The 19,015-nt window shown below is 42.1% G+C and overlaps 1 protein-coding gene across 3 annotated transcripts in view; it reads left to right on the top strand.

Annotated features, from left to right (window-relative positions):
• CARS2 (cysteinyl-tRNA synthetase 2, mitochondrial) overlaps nucleotides 1-19,015 on the top strand; it is a 42,300-nt gene that overhangs the window by 1,982 nt on the left and 21,303 nt on the right. For all 3 annotated transcript variants that reach the window (XM_033103758.1, XM_033103757.1, XM_033103759.1), the window contains exons 3-8: nucleotides 1,949-2,066; nucleotides 9,541-9,612; nucleotides 9,735-9,840; nucleotides 12,463-12,546; nucleotides 14,532-14,661; nucleotides 17,822-17,955. In XM_033103758.1, the coding sequence (XP_032959649.1) occupies nucleotides 1,949-2,066; nucleotides 9,541-9,612; nucleotides 9,735-9,840; nucleotides 12,463-12,546; nucleotides 14,532-14,661; nucleotides 17,822-17,955 (644 nt within the window). The remainder of the gene's footprint in view (nucleotides 1-1,948; nucleotides 2,067-9,540; nucleotides 9,613-9,734; nucleotides 9,841-12,462; nucleotides 12,547-14,531; nucleotides 14,662-17,821; nucleotides 17,956-19,015) is intronic.

The raw sequence follows: 19,015 nt of genomic DNA, 5'->3' as shown, positions 1-19,015 counted from the left end.
CATTTGGAAAGGACTGAGGAAAACATTTGGAAAGAAAGGGGGAGTGGGAGAATCTCTTCTCATTTTCATCTAGAAAATCAAGCCTTTAAGTTCCAGTTTTTATTTGCCTTTACAAAGACAGAAAAGAGCACAAATCTTAAGTGTACAGCTGAGTGATTGTTCGTGGCTCTTCAATGGAGAAACAGAACGTTACCAACACCCCAGAAGCCTCCTCTGTGTCCCCCTTCATTGTTCCCCTCCCCCACTCAAGAATACCCACTATGGAAGTCTTCATAGTGAGATAGAACCCTGTTTTCAAGAAGAGTCAATTCAATTGAAGACGCTTCTGAGAGGTAGAAAACCTAAGTACTATAAGATTTCTGAAGAAGTTGGGAGGTGTTGGCAGGGATGGTCACGCATGGCTCTACTGTTCTTAGGTAAAGTTCAAAATCCTAAGGACATTTCTGTGGTTTGCAGGTCTGTCCTACTTACTCTCCAGGTTCTTGTCTCCCCACTTTCTTCTCTAGGCAGCCACACCAGCTTCTGTTTAAAAACAAAACACAAAACATACACTTAACAAGCACAGATAGTACTTGCTATGTGCCAGGCACTGTTCTAAAGGCTTTACAAACACCAGCCAATGTAATACTCCTAACAACACCAGGTGGCAGTGCTGTTATTATCCCCAAATTACAAACGGGGATAGTGCAATGCAGAGGGATGCAGAGGGCTAATGGAACCAGCCTCAGGTCCCACAGTGGGACGTGATGAACCAGGAAAATGAGCTGTGTTCTCTGTTCCCTTTACCGTGCATCTCACATAATTCACATGGAGTAGCCCCTGGGGGAGCAGCCTGCCTGCAGTATCTTAGGGTCTTGCAGCCCTTGAGCTCCTCTTGGCCAAGCTGGTGACTTCACATTTGTTTTCACTTTGTTTTAGGTTCCTGTTCACTTTTTCTCTTAAATCTCATGTCTTGTAGAGTCTTTCCCAACTCAAGATGAATGAAGGGCATAGTGCTGATGATGGTGATAATAGCTCATGCTTCTTGGAATTCTTGCTGCACAGGCACTAAGATTATGTACAACAACCCTATAGGGTATTGGAATTTTGCCTAATTCATAAATAAGCAGCCTGAGACTTCAAAAGGTTAAACATCTTGGCAAGGAGTTTCAGAAAGAGTTTTGTCAGTAAAATTGAGAGATTTGGCCTTGGCTGTATGTATTTGGGGTGAATGAGTGTGGGAGATTCAAGGGATACAATTACAAGGTTCGTTTTCAAAGGAAAATTATTTTATGAATTCAAATTTACAGAGGCCGTAATGATCGACAGAGATGAGCATGAGATTAGCTACCTTAACTTTTGATGTTGCTTTTATGGGAAACCAGATTCTTGAGATTTTTTGTATGGATCTTAATAGATTTTAAAACCTTTTGGTTTTACAAATCTGAATTACCCCAAGGTAGTCAGTCTATCAATAAACTGGTGTTTTAACATTCCACAGTAGTGTGCACATTTCTTAGTAGTTATCTTATACAGCTTTAATAGGATTGTACTTACCTTGATTTGTAATTATTTGCTTGTATTTTGTTATAGTGAAACATTATAGTTATTCTAGAACATGAATAAGAATGCTAAAAGCTCTCAGTATTTTAACTAAGTAGTGAGATTGGATTAGGAGTACATTTTTATACAATTAAATAGATACAAACTCACTGAAACAACAGCTCTAAAATTAAAATTGCTAACATTGTATCCTGAAATTGAGGCAGTACCTTTGTCAATTTCTTGTGAGGACCTATGTGGACCAGTTAGTAAAAGCCTCTTCCTTTTTCTAGCTGCACTTGAACTATTAATTACATCCCACACTTGAAGTTAGACAGCAGCATGTAAAATGTAATGCACTGCCTTTTAAAGATCACACTGATGACTTTCTAAATTAAAATGCCCTAGCATTTTTTTTTTCTTTCAGCTCATATGTTAGATTTGATATAATTCGAAGGATCCTAACCAGGGTTTTTGGATGCAACATCATCATGGTGATGGGAATTACAGATGTGGATGATAAGATAATTAAAAGGGCTAATGAGGTAAGTGTCGAAGATTATATGGATTGGTAACTTGATTAATTAGTGTTGTGATCCCTATGTGACAGTTTTTCTTATTTGTGTCTCACAAGTGCTTTTCCCTTCTTATTGTCTATGCGTGGCCCAATGAGTGTACTCTGATAGATTATCAGAGGGATCTTTGTGTCCTGGTAAAGGAAGTTCAGATCTATTTGATTTTGGTCCCTGAAGCCTTTAATAAATCTCCTCATTCTGTGGTGGCCTCCTGAACTGAAGCTGTAATCCCTACCCTGGCCCCTCAGCCTCCAAGGAAATCTAACTCATGTGAAGTTTAATTTTCTCATTTGTTAAGTGAACACAGGGTACTTTTCTTGTATTTCACATGATATTTAAAAGAAGTTTTGGGGAGAGTTCTAAGGAGGGGTTAAATTAGTAGTTATTTAAATAGTTATATTTTTTAAAGTCTATTTTCAAAGTTTTACCTCTTCTGCTTTTATAATTAGTGACTTTAACCATTATTTCTAAAGAGCTATAAGTAATTGTTAAATTATTTAATTTACGGAAAAACTTACATTGAGTGCTTTATATTCCTGTAATTTTACAAAATGTATGTACACGTATACAGTATTTTTTTAGAAAATCTGTTTATACTTTATAATCTGATTTTTGTACTTACTGTCTTTTGAGTGTTTTTTCATGTTTTTAAGTATTCTCGAACATTTTTAAATAGCCTTATAACATTCCATCACATGGACATATTATAATTTACCATCTTTTTTTTTGCACTTTAAGGTTACTCCCATATTCTGCTATTTTCTCTCAAATTTATTTTATAGAAATTGTGTCTTCCTAGTTTCTACTGATTTGCCTTTTTAATAACTAGATAGCATTCCACTGTGGGTGACTATTCAGCAGTTCCCCTAGATCCCTCGTCATCGACTATTTATATTGTTTCTAGCTGTTAAAAATGGTGCGGCTATGATTATCTTTTTTATTTCCTTTAATATTTTTCCAAAGTGGAACTACTAGGTTAAAAGATGAGCAGTTGGTTACTGTCTTTAGGGTTGGATCATTTCAGAGAGGTTACTAGCGGTGTTAAAAATCGGTTCCAACTTTGAAAGTATTTCTTCATGTCCTCGTCACAGTGGGGTTTCCCATTTCAATTTTGTTTGGGTCATTTAGATTGTGTTCCCTTGCGGTAGACTCGATTTTGATTTCCAGAACTGTCCCTGAGCATGCATTGAACAGTCCGGGGTCAGGCCTGTGCCTGGCTTCATGTGAACTTAGGTGACGAAGACAGTTCTTGCCTTTTGGAGCTTGTGTTCGGTGAGGCAGACGGACCCATATACAGATGCTGTATGTGTGACATACTTTATTTTATAAGCCCGGATGGAGGGATGCAAAGATCACCCAGCTTCCCTGGAATTCAGAAATGCCTTATTGGAGGAGGTTAGCCTACGCAAGATCTTAAGCGTTAGGCAAAGGATGCCACATGAAGAGCAAGGGCAATGAGGTGATTCTGGGCGGAGGGAAGGGCTTGAGGGAGGCAGAAACGGGGCATGGAGGAGCATGTGGCTAGGGCCCCTGGATGGCTTCGGGATGGGAGGGCTGATGCCAGAAAGGCCAAGCCACGAACAGAGCTGGGACTTGCACTCCCACCCCATCCCACTACCGCCGCCTCCTACCGTGTTTCCCCGAAAATAAGACCAGGTCTTATATTAAGCTTTGCTCCATGGGGCTTATGTTCAGGGGATGTCATCCTGAAAAATCATGCTAGGGCTTATTTTCCGGTTAGGTCTTATTTTCGGGGAAATACGTTAGGAGGGAAGAGAGGCCTGAGATGGAGTTGGTCATCACGGGCCACTGATTTAATCAACCTTCTCAGGTAAGGAAGCCTCCATAAAAACCCCCGAATGGCAGAGCTCTAGAGGTTGTGGCTGGTAAACACGGGGTGTGCTGGGGGGTCGCGCGCCCGGAGAGGGCGTGGTAGTTCCTTCCACTCCTCCCCATACCTCGCCCCGTGCGGCTCATCCATCTGGCTGTTCCTGAGTTGTGTCCTTTCTACTAACCTGGTAATAGTAAGTAGAGTGCTTTCCTGAGTTCTGTGACTCATTCTATCAACCTCCCAAATTTGTAGTCAGTGGGCTGAGGTGCAGGTGGCCTGGGGACCGCCATTTGCAGCTGGTGTCTGAAGTGGGGGCAGTCTTGTGGGACTGATCACCTAACTTGTGGGGTCTGTGCTAACTCCAGAAGTTGGTATCAGGAGAGGATTAAATTGCAGAACACCCAGCTTGAGTTGAAGAATTGGAGAAGTGGTTGGTGTTAGAAAAGGCACCACACGTTTGGTGTCAGAAGACACTGCAGAGTTATAGAAATGAAGATGGGCAGTGCTAGCATTTGGGGTTCATCACCCCATCCCTGGTTCTCTATGGTGGTTTGGTCAAACCTTTGTCAACATTCAATTCTCTCTCTGCCCCATGTCTAGTCCCCCACCTGTGTTTGGTATCTTTGGGGTGTCCACCCTAGTCCAGCCACTTCAGGGCCTGGAGGTGAGGTTGTGACATACTAACATGGCCACAGGAGCGAGTGAGGGGCAAATCTGGAGGGATCGGGAGGGAGGCGGTGGTGGGAAGCAAGGCAGCCTGTTCTGTATCTGCGACGTCTGACCTCGTAGCACCTGCCAGGTGTGCTTTATTCCCTTTCACATGGGAAGGGATGAGGGTCTGAGATGGAAGTCGACCTCCCTGGCTGGATTTGGAATGGAAATGGCAGAAAGAAATGAGCGATCTCTGATATCGTGAGGAAAAGAGCAGTTTGAAGTAATACCACAGCAGACGTGGCATTTGGAAATGTAGGTTTATAGAAGGAAGGTGAGCAGGTCAGTGTTTCATCTGTCATCGCACTCAGCGGGAACCTGAGATAACGCACATGTATCCCTGCCCTTGGTGAATCGGGGTCTGCTCAGAATCTTCAAAATCAGAGGCAGAAATGTCGGCCTGAAAGTCATGGAGGCGTGGCTGGTGGGTGGCCTGAGACTGGTCAGGCCCAGGTGGGCCCTGTGGGAAAGGACAGGAAGGGGAAGGTGGGGAGGAGAACTGGGAGGACATACTAGGAGGGGGCAGGCGGGAGTGTCAGCTGGGTGGTCAGTAGGGTGGTAAAGAGCCAGGAGTCCCGGAAGGGGTGGGTTTCAGGAAGGAGGGGGTGACACGCAGTCGTCAGTGCAGGAAGAATGAGGAGTTATTTAGAAGATTTCAGAAATACCACCAGGAGGCATTGGTTGTTACTTTAAAAATTTTATACAATACTTAGAATATGAAAAAGTTGGTAGAATTGGTTTAAAGATCCTAAATATAGACTGCTTAATTTTGGCACCCAGAAGTTTCCAGATTTGTTACACAGCAAGATGCTAATATGGTATTGAATAGTTTTTTTGTTCTTAATGTCTTTCTTTAAGATGATAAACTGCATATCTGAAAAACTGTTATGAAAACACCTATTTATTTTTAAGAAGCTACCAAAAAGGCTATTCTTTTTATCTAATGCAGGCTTTTTTAATGATGGTGATATCCTTCACACCATCTTCTCCAACACTTGCTTTTAAAATATTTTAGATTATGATATTACTCATTTCTGAATTACTCCCTTGACTTTCATTTTTGGCATAGTTTTATAGTTTGTCAGAGATAAAAACCATAGGAAGATTTTTTGGGGTAAGAATTAATAGAGGCATGGCATATTTCCATAGTCACAATTTAAGTTAAAAAAAATCGTAATGGGGCAGCCAGGTGGCTCAGTTGGTTAGAGCACGAGCTCTGAACAACAGGGTTGCCGGTTCGATTCCTGCATAGGCCAGTGAGCTGCACCCTCCACAACTAGATTGAAGGACAATGACTTGGAGCTGATAGGCCCTGGAAAAACACACTGTTCCCCAATATTCCCCAATAAAAAAAAATAAAAAAAAGAAAAGAAAAGAAAAATCATAATAAATGTGTCAGAGTGATTCAGGCCAAAGTTATCCTTTTTCAGCTTCAGAACACTGGCCTACATCACCCTTCTTTCTGGGAAGAAGACTGGACACTCGGTCTGAGCTCAGGGCCCAACCAGGAGGGTCTCCTGCCAGGGAGAGAACTGACTTGAAATGATACATGATAATAAAGGAGAGCTGGACAATAATCTGAATTAACATGGACTAGCACTCCATTTTAGCACCTACCTTCAGCACCTTTTGTTTTATGGAACGTGAGAGAGAGCAGTGCTATCCTGATACGTAGTTTGATCAGCTGCTTAAAAATTAAATTTAAAAGTTTAATTTTTAGAATATGGTTCCCTCCCTCTCCCCAAGGCCAGCAATAGGTGGTATTCCTCTTACAATTCATTGTCACTCATGAACATTTCTGAACCATGTCCTCTAGAGTCATGCCATGTGAGCTGGAGAAGCCACACATGTGGTACAGGGACTTGCTTGTTTGGACAGTGCTGTACTTTGTAAGTCATTTAAAAGGAGTGTGTATGTGTGTGTGTGCATATGCCCATCTTACTCCCCTTTTTAGAACTAGACCCGTTGCTTCTAAAGTCCATATGGGATAGCAAAAAAGCAAGAGTAGCCAAGAAAAGTCTGTAAAAGAAGAGTATTAAGGAGTAGCCCTACCAAACATTAAAATATTTTAAAAGCTATAGAAAAAGGTTTTCATAGTCTTTTTTTTTTTTTGTACAGCTTTATTAAGGTTGAACAGACCTACAGTAAATTGCATATAAGGCACTCAACATGATAAAACTTGCAAACCTGTGTACCCATCACCAGTGAGGAGACTAACCGTCTCCATCCATCGCCCCCGAGAGTTTCCTCTGCTTCTTGTCATCTCTCCTTCCTCCCGCCCTGGTGCCCTGTCCCAGGCATCAGCCGATCTGCTTTTTGTCTCTGTGAAGGTTGTGAAATTAAATGTGGTTGTGCAGATACATGAATAGACAGACACTAGAAAGTCCAGAAATAGATACAATAAGTAATGGAAAGTTGTTTTGTGATAAATATGGCATTTCAAATCAATGGGGAACAGATGCATTATTCAGTAAAAAGTGTTGACAGTTGGGTAACCAGCTGGGGGAAAAAAAATAAACCAAAGTTGGATATATGCCTCACAACCAAATTTGAGACAGATCAGAGATTTAATGAAACTACAAATTACTGAAAGAACCTTGGGGCACTTTTTATAGCCTCATATTCAGGAAGATTTTTCTAAGTTTGTTTTCAGACCCAGAAGCCATTTATGGGAAAAGGTGGAGAATATAAAAGATTGCTAAATATAAAAATGCAATTTTCTACATGCCATAAAGTAACCATAAAGTTGAAATACTTTAAAAAAAATACTGAAATTCCTATCAGAGACAAAAGATTAATTTCTTTCACATAAAAATACTTCCTGCAGATCAGTGAGACAACATCTGTAACGCAGTAGGGACGTAGGTATGGCTAATTACAAATCATTTAATACAAATAGATCCTAAACATGTGAGATGTTCAAGCTCACTCAAAATAAGACAAGGACAAATTAAAATTACACTGAGAAAGCATCATTTAGCTGTCATGTTGACAAAGTCTACAAGTTTGCTAGGCCTGTGCGGGCAAGGGTGTGGGCTGTGGATACACATGGGCCTTGCATGTCAGGTTCACATTGGTACACGTACCTTCCGTGGGAGGCTGTGGGCAGCGGGCAGCAGCCAGCAAACATCTTCTGACCAGCGGTTTCACGTCTAGGTCTATAGCTTAGAAATGTATTCGTCCCTGTGGGAACTGACGTGTGTGTCACAGCAAAAGATGGGAAGGTAACTGGAGAGGGCTGGTGAATAGTTCATGATACGTCTGTGGGACGGAATGCGGGCAGCCTTGGAAAGGAAGGGGGCTCAGCACGATCTTCGTGGGCAGATCTGGAACACTGTTGTTAGCAAAGGAAGCCAGGTGCAGGGCGTGTGTGGAGGGGGCTGCATTTCCAGAAGAAAATGCAAATGCACGTGTGACCACAGTCATGCTCCTGAGACAACTGGTGACTGTTTGCCTTCTTGGAGGGAGGCCGGTCCTGGGTACCCTTTATGTCATTCACGTTGCCTGGGAATGAGTTTCGTATGCAGAGAACAAAAATTACAGAAAACAAATACAAGTAATCTGCTGACCCTTAGGTCTACATTGCACAGTATTTGAAAGTTCTGAAGTGGAAGATGACACTGAATTTTTAGCTTTTTTATTTGGTTAGGCTTTTGTCCTCTGGACAGATGTAAGTTAACTGAGTTCTGTTTTAGGCGGTCTGCTTTGCCACCATGCTACACCACAGGAAAAGGACTAATACGTACTGATCACCAGCTATGTCTGGGTGCAGGGTGTTCTGTCTCTTTAATAGTGATCTAATGTAGTATTTTCTATTCACAGCGTTGACTTTCCCATTGCACGCTGCATCCTCATAGCAATCGAAGGGACACTTAGGTGGGATTATCTCCATGCTGCAAAGAAAGCCTAAGGCATAGAGAGCAGCCTTAAAAGATGCTTGGACAGCAACGCTTCATTTACCGGATGTATTTCTTCATAAATGTTCACTGGTCACAGTTTCTAGGGTGATGGCCGTTTTAGGACCCTGGGCTGGGTTGGTTTCATGGTGACAAGGTTCAAGGTGGTGTTTCACTTGAGAAAGTCTCTGACTATTCCAGACCTGAAATTTCCTGAACACAAAACGGGAGCCCTGTCTCTCAGGGTTGGGGAGTGCCCCGTACGGAGCAGATGCTACAGGTGCTGGTGCGTTCCAGAGGCTCCCGGTTCCCTCCCAGGCTCTGTTACGAAGCCAGCTTCAGTTTCAGAATGTCGCGGTGTGTCGTTCTTCTGTCCTGGGATTGTTTTTCTGCTGAGACATAAGGAATACCTTTGTGTGCCAGCCCCCTCTGAGAATCTGAGGCTGCCCTACGTTCGGAATCCCACGTCCATTTGGGAGTGTGGCCCGTCCAGGAGCCCAGCAGGTTACTGAACGCCCATCACAATCCCTATTTTCATGTGCTACGTATGTTGCTTTCAAGTATTTCTAAGAGATTTCCTTTTTAATGTACTTGTGACTTGTTGTCTTTTGCCTGCTGAGGGGTAAGGGATAGGACTCAAGTTACTGGGTATTATGTAGAACAGATTGATTTGGCTTGCACTGGTTCTAGAGCAGTGGAGGCTTTTTTTCTGTATATTTCATTTTTTGTTTTGAATTATGTAACGAAAATCATGAATTGTTTATTCCTTTTTCCTCTCTAACCAGAAAATAGGATTGCCAAACCTTTCTGAGTAGCTAAGCTACTAGAAGAAGGTCGATACCTAAAATTAAATGCCCTTTGTGTGAGTGGGCTGTGCCAAACTGAGGCCATGCCGTGGTGTGGCCGTGGGGCCTGGCCCTCCCAGCCCTGACAGCCGTCGTGCCTCTGTGTGGTTCCGTAGTCAATACTCCAGACTTCCTAATGTGCTCACCTAATCTGTTTGCAGATGAACATATCACCCGCTTCTCTCGCCAATCTTTATGAAGAAGATTTTAAACAAGATATGGCAGCCTTGAAGGTAAAGCCTATTGTTGATTTTTCTTGCCATGAGGATAAGCAGCTTGAGCAGTGAAAGCCAGTGGTGGCTGACCCTCGCTTTTGAACTATGGAAACAATCATCTCTGCTTTGCTTTCTTTCAGGTTCTCCCACCCACAGTATACTTGAGGGTAACTGAAAATATCCCTCAGATAATTTCTTTCATTGAAGGAATAATTGCTAGTGGGCATGCTTATTCAACAGGAAAAGGTAGGAGTTATGTTATGAAAGCTGATCATTGGGTCGTACTGATAGGACTTTGAGAAACTGGACACACATTTATGGGCTGTTGGAAAGTACCAAGTGTTTTACTATCTTTTCCTACACTGAAAATGAGGTCAGGTTTTCTCACAGTTGTTGTGTCTTTGCAAAATAGTTGCATCAATTCTTTTAAAAAATGTTTTCCACAGTCACAGCAAGAGATGACTGACCATCTGGAGAGCTCGTCTCGATAAGGCAGATATGGCAACATGCTACAACTGTTGGATGTAGACATGCAGGCGTTCACTGGAGTCTTCTTTCAACTGTTTACAATTTTTCATAACAAAATGTTGGGGACAATGGCAGTACAAAGGCCTACTCCCCTATTAACGACTAGCCCTCAGATGTTCATCTCATATGGGCATGTTGGTTTTTGGTGGACCAGTGAAAGAAAGCTGCAGGCATCCTGACACGCCAGGCCCTTGACACGTCAACACTCATCTCTAAATAAAAGACATCACCCAACGTGACCCCAGTGTCATGATCGGACCTGGGACGCTGGACAGTTCCCTGACAGCATCCCGTATCTGCGTATTTGCATTTACTCAGTTGGCCCCACCTCCCCACATGGCAATGTAATCCACGTCGCTCACTGCATGTGCTGGTGTCCCTTCAGTTTCAGATGTTCTCACTTTGTTCCCCTCATCATGGACTTGTTGAGGAGACTGACGGGGCCAGTTGTCTTACAGAACTACCCTGTCTTCTGGATGCGTGTGGTCGCTTCCTTCTGGTAGAGCTTAGTTGGCTTAGGAGCTGCTGCTTTTTGTTTGCTGGGAAAGATTGGCATCCTGGTGTTTTGCTGCTTCTGTCTGTGATTCAGCGTTGTTCTCTACCTTCCCTCCTCTCCAGTCATTCTTCCTAAATCTAAATCCTGCCCATCCCACAAACCCGGACCAAAGTTTTCTCTCTCCCAGGAAATTTTCTTTACCATCTGTAGCTGAAAGTCAACTTTCCTTAACACCTTTGGTATCTGTCCTGTAGCATTTGGTAGCCAATCATATGCTGCCTCAGCCTGTTATTAATGTATTCATATTTTGTCAGGCATTGGACCAGAGAAACCTTTTGCTTTTAGTGAATAACCCATTAGAGTACCCAGCCCAGGGTTGGGGACATGCAGATATTTCAATGCTTGTTGCAAGTCAATAACAAAGTATAAAGAATGCTAATGGACACCGTTTATAGGGATTGTTGGACTGTAAGCACCTTCCTTTTGTGGTCCTAGCTGAGAGCATAGATACAGGTGAGGGACCCCATGTGTTGCCTTTCTCAGTAGCCTATGCAAACAGAAGAACTCACAGTCTTTTACTTTATCTTATTTGCTATATTTAGATTTTGTTTCCAACAAAAACTTGTTTTAAAGGGCTTAGGTACTGAAGTGGAGTTTGCTTCAGAAAACACAGGAAATTGTTTTCCTGCTCTCATGTAACTTTATCTCAAGTTATTTCAAGTTTTCCCAGATAAACTCATTAGTTGCAACCTCATGTTACGAGGTGCTTAGAGATTCTCATTTGAACATGCTTTAGGAATCAATGCTGTTTGGTTTTTTACTATAATTTATTGTAAATTTTAAATAATGGTAACATAAATATAATTAATTTTAAGTACATTTCATTAACTGAAATTCCATTAATTCGGACTTTGTGACAGTTTCACTAAGCTTGGCTGTAATTTGATCTTTGAACTATTTGTGAAGAAACAATTTGTCCAGCAAATTGATAACATAAACAAAGGTATGGGGAAATGTTTCTTCCATGAAAGGGAGCAGTTTCTTTCTCTTTTAAAGCATTTTCAAGTGCTGTTTACATTCTGACTTAATAGAAAGCACCTCCCCCAGTACTCTCCCATTTTCACAGTTTATCCCAGCTTGTAAGGAGAGCTCAGTAATAAACTCTGAAGAGATGGACTCTGGGGGAGACAGGGCAGAACCAATCACCTGGGGTCTCTGTTTCCAAGCAGACCCCGATGAGCTGGGGGAAGACTTTCTTCTTGCAAGAGTTCCACCTCTGACATAGCCTCCCCTTCTCTGCCTCTTTATGCTTCATAGATGGACATAGCAAGAGCTGGCCCTGGCCCTGCAGTGGCCCCATGGCAAAGGTCATCTTACACCCTTAGTCTAAAAGGGTGGACGGTTTGCACGTCAGTGAAAGGAGAGCCAGAGGATGCCTGAGTGTGAAGATGTTTGTAACCTAAGTAATAAAGACAGCCTTAGAGGATATCTAGTTAGGAAAGGGTTTCTTTGCTGACTGGTGTGTAACGTAAAGCCCAGAGCTGAATGCAAGCCAGTGATAACACTCTATCTTTTTCTTGTTAAAAAGAATTGCTTTTTAAGTGCAATTCTTGCTTTGATGCACAACTTACATTTGTGGTTTTACTTCTACATCTGGATGTGTCCAAATGAATGCTTTTAAAAAATAGCAGTGGTGGTGTAAATGCTGATTTTAAAATACAATGTAAGGAACCAAATGAAGGCTAGATGCCATATTCTGTTTAAATTCTAACGACTTGTTAGCAATTAAGCTGTATAGATGCTGATATTTAATTATGAAAGCATAATTAACCTTTATAAAACAGGCAACGTCTACTTTGATCTGCAGTCGAGAGGAGACAAGTATGGCAAGCTCGTCGGTGTCACCCCCAGGCCTGTTGCAGAGCCAGGTGGGTGGACCCCTGGCCTTCCGTCTCAGCTTCTGGGGCTAAAGCACAGACTCGGCTTCTGCTTTCCCAGTGCTCAGTTGAGACCCCACCCACCCCCAGAAGTGGTGATGGTGCTAGACTGTTGATCACAGCTGTGTTTTACATTTAATTGTTTTTCAAACAGAGAAACCATGTAGAGTATAAAGTTCACACAGCGTGTGATACGTCAGCTATCCATGCCTACCTGGTTCTCCAGCTCTTCTTCCTGGAGACAGCACATTGGCCCATTCTCATGGTTCCTTCCAGAGATGGTCTCTGCACATGAAACATATGCATACATGGTGTCATGTTTTTACACTCCTCTCCATCTTGCTGTTATCATATATTAAATTCCCAAAGTATTTTTTCTTATACTGAATTCCCATAGTCATTTTATCATACATTAAATTCCCATATAAATTCTACATACATTAGGTTCCCATATGTATTTTACTATATATTCCCAATGTATTTGAATCTGTTCCTATACTCTCTTCTGTTCCAGTGATTTATTAGATCAAAGTCATTTTATGAAGAAGAAATAATAAGTATCCAGAACTAAATTAAAAATAATTTTAAAAAGATACTATTTAAGAGAACCAAGCAGAAACCCCAAAGAAAAATTGTTCAAGATTTGTCTCTAGGCATAATCCTCCTTCCCTAAACTAGGCCACTTACTTGACTCCTCAGAAATGGTGTTTGTTACTTTCACTCAGTAGTATCCTGCCCCCTTGCTGAAAGGCGGGAACAGGAGACTAGATCATCCATGCCTGTGGGATGTGGCCGTGTGCCTTATGGAGTCAGAGGAGGAGTTTCTCAGACTTACACGTTTTATCATCAGCAACACTCTTTTTTTTTTTTTTAACAGACTTCATTTTTTTAGAGCAGTTTTAGGTTTACAGCCAAATTGAGCAGAAGGTAGAGATTTCCCACTTACCCCCTTCCCTCAGAAATGCACAGACTTCCCCACTGTGACCGTCTCCAGGATGGGACATTTGTCACAAGTGATGAACTTACATTTACACATCGTTATCACCCAAAGTCCATCGTTTACATTAGGGTTCACTCTTGGTGTTGTACATTCTATGGGTAGGGACAAATGTATAACGACACGTATCCACCATTATGGTATCATACAGAGTTGTTTCACTGCCCTAAAAATTCTCTCTGCTCCTCCTATTCATCTCCATCCCCCCAATATCCCTGGCAACCACTGATCTTTTTACTGTCTCCATAGTTTTAATTTTTCCAGAATGTTGCATAGTTGGGACCATACAGTATGTGGCCTTTTCAGACTGGCTTCTTTCACTTATTAATACACATTTAAGGTTCCTCCATGTCTTTTCAGGGCTTGATAGCTTATTTATTTTTAGTGCTGAATAATATTCCACTGTCTGGATGGACCACAGATTATTTATCCATTCACAAGTTTTGGGATGTAAGGAGAGCCCAGTTCTGGTGCTCTGTATGACCTTCAACAATAACCTAACCTTCCTCTTCTGAGCTTTCTTACTTTTTGAATGTGATCAACACTCTGGTAATTTTCCTTTTCGCTCTATATGATTTCTTTTGACATTTACTCTGAAACTCAGTTATTGATAAATAACAGCTTTCTCATGAAACAAAATAAGGAAGAATGAGAGTGCTCAGTTCAGGACACCCCTCAAAAAGAAGCACCACTATGTGTGTATTTGAAATCTTGGCTCATTCATTATTCATACTGAAACTGACCTCACTGCTGATAGACTTCATGCTTCTGGCATATTTTAGGTGGTAAAAGTATTTAGTAGTCCTTCTAGCCATCATGTAGGGAAAGAGAGAAACATAAGAATGGGAAATGTGAGGTTCCTTATAAGAAGGAACAGAATTTTTGGGAAGTGCCTCCTGCATCTCAGTTTTGTGGCTATTTTTGGTTGGTTTGCCCATTCTAGATTCTCTCCTGTTGATCAACCAATTGTTATTGGCAGGTGATTCTGACAAGCGGCATGCTAGTGACTTTGCCCTTTGGAAGGCAGCTAAACCCCAGGAGATGTTTTGGGCCTCTCCTTGGGGAAACGGAAGACCAGGCTGGCATATCGAATGTTCCACCATCTCAAGGTAAGGTTTTCCACGATTCTTCTGTTTGTGTTGTGAAAGCTCGAGCAATGCCTGGCTTGGTCAGCAGAGGGCGTAGATAGGGCAAGTTTGCCCTTCCCGTGGATAGGGAAGAAAGCTTAACGCTCCATTCTGGTAGGTCTAGCTGTAAGAAGGGAAGCAAAACAAACATGGCATATTTGTCTTTCCAGAATCAGCACTTGGTTTATTTTTAGTAGAAAATCCTGCTTTACAATTCAGTTCTTGATTTCCCATCATCTACAAGCCAGTTCCAGCTTGCCTTCTTCTGTCTGCCTAGTGAATTTGGGAAAACACCAACACTGCAGCTGGGCCTGGGCAAGGGCAGAGCCCCAGGGACAGGGGACTGAACCATCTTCCTCTTAGCTGCTCTCTCAGTCCACAGACCGTCACCCCCAAGGCTGGTTCTTGTTCAGATCCCATCGAGCGTCACCTCGTTTCCCCGTGTCTGGCTCCTCCTCAGTCTTCCGTCTGCCCTTTCCACCAGCCCTTCATCACGGGCAACAGCATGGTCGGGACGCTTCTGTCTTAAGAAGCTCCACAAACACAGGTCCTTCTCAGATCCTGATCCCTCCAGCGACCCTCTCTTTTGTTTGCTTCTCTTCTCACCGGCTACATGTGACCTGCTATGCCTGGCTTTCATCCCAGGCAGCCCTACAGACTCTGGTTCCCTGAGGTCACTGGTGACCTGCTCGGTGACTCGCAGCTGATGCCCTGCTCTTCCCGTGGCCTCTGTGAAACAACTTTCTTCTGGTATCGGCATCTCTGCTGGGGCCTTTTCCACCTTCTTTTTGATCTCTGCAGACCGTTCCTTTGGCACTGACCATGGTTCTGCCTGTGGCCAGATGTCCCTTTTCCTGTGTGCGTGTGCCTGTGTGTGTGTTTCAGAAGGCAGCACACCGCTGTCCTGTTCGGTCTCTTCTCCCTTTGCAGTCTATCCCGGGAACTCCCTGTGTCATTTGTCTCCATCGTTTGCCTCTCGGCTTCATGGTGCTATCCTGTGTGGCTGGACCATCGTTCCTTCAGCCAGTACCCTGTGAAGGAGGAGCATGTGCTGGTTTCCAATATTTTGCTCTCACAAATTACCTGCAGTGAATAACCTTGTGTGCATATTTCCTATTTGTGGAGCTGAGGGGTTTTCTAGTTTTGTATTAACTCATAGATTTTGATATATTTGATGTGTTTCAGTTCACTGCAGATGTTTACTATAACAAGTAGTATTAAAAATTAGACACATAAAGAACGTATGCTTAAAGTGAACATTTCAAGCTACTAGTTACACCCCACATTTTAAGATGGATAAACCCAGTCACCCTCACAAGGGTCGTGGAGCTGTTTTCTGGCTGGGTATGAACGTATGTGTGAGCAGGGGTAATTATGTCCTGTAAGAACACTGCCCCATGCACTCACCCCACACTGGTTTAGTTTTCAGCCCCATATGGTTTACCCCGTCCTACCAGATTGGAAAGCCTCATCCTCCATGACCTCCGCATCCAAATTTGGTCATTCTAGTGAAGACCCAGAAGGCATTCTCCCTTTTCCACCACACCTGCCCCTGCTACCCTCACCTATGGTGATGTCTGTGAGGCCCATCTGGAAACGCATCCAGGAATTCCTGAAACATCACACTCTTGTTACTATGAAGCACGGGTCCAACTTTTCATTGAGAACAACTATGTCTAGCTCTCAGTCATACTATAAACACTTGTTGATTTATAAATACTTATTGGCTTAATAGCATGTGGGATATACATTGGGTTCTAAAAAGATAGTTATTTTATAGATTCAAATAATTTCTCTAAAGCATGTAGAAAGCATTTAATACCTTTCAAATCTAATGGCTCCATTAAATATTTTATTTTTGTTGAAATCTAAATAATGAAAATAGACTTTTTCCTTCTCAACTTTCTCTTATTTTAAAATAGATCTAATATACAGCCAAGAATAGAGACTAATAAAAAAATAGACTAATATAATGAATACCCACAGTTTTGCTTTATTAAATCTTAACATTTTCATATTTGCTTCGGATCTTTGTAAAAATGAGTCACTCATTACAATTGAGGTCCCTATGCTCTCCCAATCCTGGCCCCTCCCATCTCATACTCTTCTTTACAACATTTGAATTTCAAAGACTCTAAGAGATTCTCTAAACCCAATGCCAAGGATGTACAATAATGGACCACTCGCTCAGCCACAGTGAGTTTCTCTACCGTCGCTTAGCTAAAGCGCAACTGGTACACATGGGTTTTTCTGGAGTCGGGGAGCCACGGGAAAAAGAGTCAGCCTTCCACAGGAAGGGACCTCAGCGAGGTTATGGCACCTTTATAAATGTCTATTTTTAACCATTTTTAGAAAATTCACGAAGGTCTGTACTCTAGCCTCACTGTCCGCTGGGGGAGGTGGCCTCATCACCCCAGGCACCACAAACCAGCATTTCCACGGTGCTGATTGCTGCATTTTTAATTGATTTTGCATTTTTAACGTCCTCCGAAGCAGCTGCTAGTCAATCTGGACTGTTCGTGCTGGTACAGGTTGTTTTGGCAGGTGCCCTGTGAGAGTTGCACAGGCTTTGAGTGGCCTGGCTAGCTTTACTGTCCCCATCTGCCCTGTTAGTTTTAGTGAGCAGTTTTGTAGGATCTGAGCTTTTCCAGGAACGTGTAGCCTGGCGTTACAGCAGCAGTGCTGACAGCTGAAGTGCATTGCTTTAAATTGTTACCTTGTTTTTTTCCTGTGACTACTAAATAGTTAAATTTTCAAAAGCCAAATTAAAAATTCTCTTGATTTTGTAGTTCTGTCTCTTTTGTTAAAGTTGGAAAACCACTAAACTCTACCTATTGAAAGTAAGAAAAGGTAAGTTTGTAAGTTTTTAAAAACCATGTATCTGGAGCAAAGAGAATGAAGTCTCTTTACTAGGAGGAAACGTTATGAATTAGTGATTTTATGAAGTTACTAGAACAGAATTTCACATTCCGTTTGTATCAGTCAAATGATCTTGCATATTGATTGAAAATTGAGATCCATTTATTTTATTCATTGAATAAAAGCTGGAAAGATTAAACATAAGATGTGGTTTGGACAAATTGTTGTTTGAATGAATCCACAGCTCTGCATTCTTTTTTTTTTTCTGCACTGTGTCTTGCAGTTTGGTATTTGGGAGTCAACTGGATATCCATTCCGGTGGGATAGATCTAGCTTTTCCACATCATGAAAATGAAATCGCACAGTGTGAAGTCTTTCATCAGTGCAAGCAATGGGGAAATTACTTTCTACATTCTGGTAAGTAATGACTTCAAATTAATTTGTTCTATTTCAGTTCTGTCAATTCCATCTTTATTGGTGAAACAACTACATTTGGAAATACATACAGATCAGCTCAAAGAGTTGTCTTTTAAATTGTTTTTGAATTTTGGTCACTTGGACATGAACTTCCTTGCATAGGAATGAGTCTCTCTTTTTGGAATTGGAATACGAGCTGATAAAAATACGGGAAATGTTTTACAGTGCTGTCCTATACAAGTTTCTTTCAAATAAAACTATTTAGAAGGAATTTCAAATAGTATGATCTAACCATTATTATGAATATGCCAATTTTGACTTCTAATATTATCACTATATACATCTGTCATTTTCTAATACCACTATCTCCCATTTCACTATTCAAAAAAACATGGTTCACATCAGCCATGTGTTCTTGGAAGTAGATTGTGAAACAAGCCACATCTTGAGCATAGTGATTTTGGAATTTCCCAGCATGCACAGGAGGATTCATATGTCCAAATTTTGACAAAAGTCACAAGGCGACAATGAACTGATTTTATTACCTTTATGGAATGGACAGTTTAAGGTATTTGGGGTGAAGAAAGATAAAGGGTATTTGGTAGTGATAGGTTTGCGCGATGCAGATAGTCAAAATGTAAAACTGCATGAACGAACACCATTTCTTTAAGTCCATGAATTAAGGAAATTGGCTTTTTTCCAGTGAAGTAATATTAAATGCAGAGACACTCCAGTTCTAATATATAGTAGGCTGCTTAGCGTCAGGGCCCCTGGGGGTTCCTTCACGTGGTAAACTGATGAGGCTGCTGCCCCTGAGAGCACTTCCCGCAGCGTCTCCTTTACTCCAGGCTCGCCCGGGCGGCACACCCATTGTCACCGTGCGGCCTTCGGCGTGCCTTCGGCGTGCCCCAGGAACCAGCATCTCCTTTCCCTGGGATCGCTCATTTCTGTACTGCCTTAAAGGAGTCTGAAAAGAAACAAAGCTGGCCGAATTGCTGTGTATGTTGTATGAGCTGTTATTTAGTATTCTACTTCATTTCCCTGGGTAGAGCTCAACAGT

Source organism: Rhinolophus ferrumequinum, chromosome 4 (assembly GCF_004115265.2).
Source record: "Rhinolophus ferrumequinum isolate MPI-CBG mRhiFer1 chromosome 4, mRhiFer1_v1.p, whole genome shotgun sequence".
NCBI classification, from domain to species: Eukaryota; Metazoa; Chordata; class Mammalia; order Chiroptera; family Rhinolophidae; genus Rhinolophus; species Rhinolophus ferrumequinum.
The sequence above is the reverse complement of the archived record's forward strand: the minus strand, read 5'-3'. Positions and strand labels throughout refer to the sequence as shown.